Source organism: Limulus polyphemus, unplaced genomic scaffold (genome assembly GCF_000517525.1).
Source record: "Limulus polyphemus unplaced genomic scaffold, Limulus_polyphemus-2.1.2 Scaffold3235, whole genome shotgun sequence".
NCBI classification, from domain to species: Eukaryota; Metazoa; Arthropoda; class Merostomata; order Xiphosura; family Limulidae; genus Limulus; species Limulus polyphemus.
In genome coordinates, this window is record NW_013668845.1 from 58,510 (window position 1) to 63,338 (window position 4,829).

The following is a 4,829-nucleotide window of genomic DNA, read 5'->3' on the forward strand; positions in this document are numbered from 1 at the left end:
ATCTAATTTGAACCAGTGCTGCATTCAACATACCACATGACACACAAAAATCGATGTTTAACTGTGTTTTTAATATTTACTTTTAAATTAAGAAATTGAGTAATGTATAATACGAAAAGTTGAATTATAATTAAGTTTGATACCAAAGTTATTGACATAAATTCATGAAATAATACTTCAATAAAATTTTGAATGTGAGTCAACGAACGCAATGACATGGCCATTCACCCGTAACCCGTCCGGCTGTTCAAGTCAGAAGATTACATAAGACAAAATAATGAAAGAATTATATCTTATGCTTTTTATCAAACTATGGTCCAGTGAAGTATTCCACTATTCTAGATTAACCTGTGTTAGTGATCATTCTCTTTATACTTAAGAGAGACTAACTCCTAGCTCATACCATCCTTACAAGCCTTTGCACCATTTCAACATTTGAGTATAATTCACATCCAAGGCGAGAGACGAAACAGAAGGTTGGGCAAGCAAGTGCATGGTTTCTTGAATGAACGCTTTGACTGACATATAACCTATATCTGAAATGGTGATTAGAGCAAGATAAAGCTGACAGTCTCCTGTCTGTGAGCATGTTAACTATCAAGAACATTTGCATGAATATTGTTGAACAATATACCTGAATAAAGATGCATTCAATTTCTGAGTAGTTACAGAAGGGTAAATTCTCACCCGTTATATTTCTGTTTCTATTTAAATTATTTCTCGATTTAAAAATAATTCTACATTAGGTTACAGAAAAATGGTGTATTTTTTTTTTTCATTACATGGAAAGCAATAGTGTGGTCTCCATTTTGCAGGCACTAATACATGTAAACATTGCTTTATTAGTATCTTAAGCAACACAGTATACTTGAACGTTCACATTTGGTTTCTATGCTGAAGTCTTTTTCAAAGACCAGAAACAAGGTAGGAGCAGTCAGTTATAAATTTCAACCCAATAACTCATGTAAATGCTAATACAATAAACCATATTAAATATGCTCAAATGATTTTTCTTTTCAGTCCACATTAGTATCAGAACTAGATATCAATAAAAATAGAATTTCTATGAAAAAATCTTGGTAGCTTGTAATTATGTTTATAAAATCACTGAATCTGAACATGGTAACAAAATTACTATGCAGTAATGAAACACAAGAAAAATATTTTACAAAAATGCAGAAACTAAAGTTTAGACCTATAATTTTTTGTGAAATAATGTGTTTTTTTGTTTAAAGTAAGAGACTTTTAGGCTTTTGTGTTTTTTTTATCAATTTATTCTGAATTAATATGCATGATATATATATATTGGTCAAGCTCTAACAACAATTAAACATGTTTTCATTATAGCTATAAAACATTAGTACATGTATGTTAAGTTAAAGTGATTAAAAAAAACTAATCCGGCAGGAACTCTTAACTCTGACTTTGAGTTTTACTTTTGTTCTTCACTTTCTGATTCCAGTGTTGACTGTTTTCATTATTGACAGGTAACATAGCTGTCCACCTCTTATGCGCATGGATTAGGGAAAAAATTAAAAAGCCAGGGTCAAGGGGAAGACTTGGTGGGGGCCCAGGGAGACGAAGACCTCCACCAAAAACATATTTTGCATTTTTAGAGTTTGAGTTAATGTGCCTTTCAACATCACACAGTCCTTAGTGCTTGCATCTGACAGAATGGTTACACACTGTGCATCAAAGATAATTTTGACTGGATGATTCATGCATGATGCATGAGTACTTCTTTGTCCATTCTGGATTGAACTTAGTATTATATTTTGCAGGAACTTGATATTTTGTCAGTTTGGGTTGTTTGATATTGATGGACTGTCAGATACCAAGCTGCTTTCACTCATCATGTTTACTAGATTGACCATAAATGGCATGCAGTTGATTTTATGTGACAGCTCATTTTATTGGTTATCAGGCAAACAAAGAACTAATCACTGGACAAGATACACACGTGTAACAACTTTCTATTTTAGACTAGTCCTTTATCCTCGCTGCCCATTGTGCATAGTTAAAGTAAAGGACTAAGACCATTCTAACAGTTTTGTGAAGAGAATTGCATGTTTAATATCATATGATGAAAAAAAATTAAACAATGATAATCATGAGTTTTTAGCAGCCAGGCATGAAAGCATGATCTCACACAAGCTGACAGGTATGAGGTAATATGATGTGATTCTGATTGACATTGTTTCACGACTAGTGGGTAGTGTTGTGACTGGTACATTAGCACCTGATGATGAGTGAGTGATGTATGAATATTTATTCTAATTCACAATGTCTTGTGATTAATGAATTATATATATATTGTGATTCAGATTTGCATGTTTAAATATAAGCTGGTAATAGACTAGTTTATTACTGATTTTTTTTTTATGGTTGAATAGCTTTTTAATTGGTCATTTTCTTTAAATGTTTATATGTGAATATATTATCAAGGAAAAAATAATTAACGTGTTACTATGATCTGCTCGTGCATGTGTGTGCCTCATGAAACATTTATTTTACCTAATCTAATCTTAATTAACCTAAAAGGATCCCTATTTTTACATTTTAATTACTTCTACAAATATGCATAAAGAATAAACATGAAAAACAATAAATAAAATGCTTAACCAATCTTCTTTTTTTCTTGCTGTTGATTGTCGAAGAGAGTTAATCCTAATTTTTTTTATACTAATGATAATAATACACTTAATAATTTTTATTTTATTAAATAATGCACCAAACATTATAGACTAATAACATGAAAAAGTAGCAAAACCTCTCAAAATTTTTCTGGCTTTCTAACTATGGGACAAGAGTTGTTACAAATTCATTCAAGCTAGTGGTTAACTTTCTCATGGGAAAGATGTTGATACTCTGAGTGAAATTGATGTTTAACTGTTCAGAACATAATGTTATACAATACATCATTTGATAGATTAAAACCTTGACTTTCTATTGATTATAGGTAATATATAATTAAATGTAAGAGAGGACTATTAACAAATCATGAAAGAGAGAGGATGTGACAGAGAGGTTTGATTTTCTATTTGATAGCTTTTTAACTTTTTTTTCAAGTAGAATTGAAGACTATAAAGCATATGGTTTGTCGGAATAATGACAATTTTATAGTGAGTAATTTGTATTTAATTTTGTACATTTACAAGGGGTGGTGGTGGATAAAATAGAGGAGACAAGATGCTTAGAGAAAATGTTATGACGATGTTATAGAGAGTAATTGATGTTTAATTCCTTACTTTTTTGATGGGTGGTGGATAAAATAGGAACAATGACATGCTAAGAGAAAATGTATCACGTGGGTCGCACTGTGGGGAATTCAGGATTTTTTTAAATATTGAACTTAAAACTTGTATACCATTAAAATATAGATTATTAGCTAAGATTTTATGCTATTCTAATGGGTATAACGTAGACAGAAAGTAGTTTAATAAAGTTTTGAATGTAAGACACTAAAACTTTTTGTCGTGCTCAATAAAAAATACCCGTGGCAATAGGGTTAAAATAAGAATATAGCATTTTGTAAGATGTACCTGCTTGTATTGTTATGTTAAACCTTGCAATGTATTTTTGACACACACACATATATATATATATATATATATATATAATTATTTTTCTGTAGATGGCTTTGATATTCAGTGAAAAGGGTTTGAAAGACATCAATCCTCCTTGTGTGGCCCAAACTTTCATCAATCACAATGCTGCTCTTTTTAAAATATTTATCATTGGGAAAAAATATTTTGTTATTGAGCGTCCGTCTTTGAAGAATTTTTATCCTGGTGGTAAGCAAAATATTTATCAACTATTTAACATTTGAAATTCCCAATACATAAACAAATTAAAGTACAGGACAAGAAGCTAAAGGAAATATACACAAAACTTACTTTAGGCATGATTCATTTCAAATCCTCATTAAGAGTTTTGATGTTCAATTAAAAAACAAGCTTACTAAGCACTAAATTGGAGAGGTTAACTACCCATTTAAAAGATTTAAACATAGAAATGTGTTCTTTGCTCATAAATGCTACCAGTCACATTTGTTAACTATAACTGATTTACCAGAACACCTTATCCAATTGGTTCCCAACTAGAAATTGGTTTGTTAAAACATTTTAAAATATAAAAGAAGCTTAAAAAAAGAGGGTTTAGGTCAAAATATATTTACGTTTGAACAGATAAACTATTGAAGTATATAGTATTCTAAGTGGCAGAGTATAACCTGAATTTTTCTTATGAACTTTTGCTATGTTAGGTCAGTCACACACTAGTACACATCTAATTTACTTTACTTGTATGTATTAGGAAGTTTAAAAGATTACAAAGTGCAGTGTAGTATAAGGTTGCTAAAAATGTTCATACAGTTATAACTGGTTGTTAACAACAACTGTAATTTTCTTAATATATATATTTACATGAAAATGATATGATGGTTGATAGCTGTGCTAGAATTGTGAAGAAAGATTATGACCAAATAGGGATGATGCTTTTGGTAGAAAAGTTGTTTGTTAATTGAAAACATGATAACTGTACATGAAAGTTGCATTTCATTATATATACATGTAATATGTATATTTTTCCAGTTTGCTGAATAAAAACCTATGAGAAAATAAATTATTGCACTTAACAAGAGATATTAACTCCAGTTTTTATGAGTGATTTGTTCACACCAAATAGAAAAACAATATTATTTCTGATTAAAGTGAATGTACTAAAATTGCATTATTTGCTTTTTGTAATGAGACATAATCTAGCTTTTGTAGACTGAGACTGCTAGAAACATTTGTACATATGGTAATTTTATAGCTTAGCCTAAAACT

The 4,829-nt window shown here is 30.1% G+C and overlaps 1 protein-coding gene across 1 annotated transcript in view; it reads left to right on the forward strand.

The window, feature by feature from the left end:
- The window catches only part of LOC106468956 (inositol-tetrakisphosphate 1-kinase-like), a 51,883-nt gene that overhangs the window by 33,903 nt on the left and 13,151 nt on the right, over positions 1-4,829 (forward strand). The window contains exon 6 of the mRNA XM_013929410.2: positions 3,635-3,794. Coding sequence (XP_013784864.1) covers positions 3,635-3,794 — 160 coding nt within the window. The remainder of the gene's footprint in view (positions 1-3,634; positions 3,795-4,829) is intronic.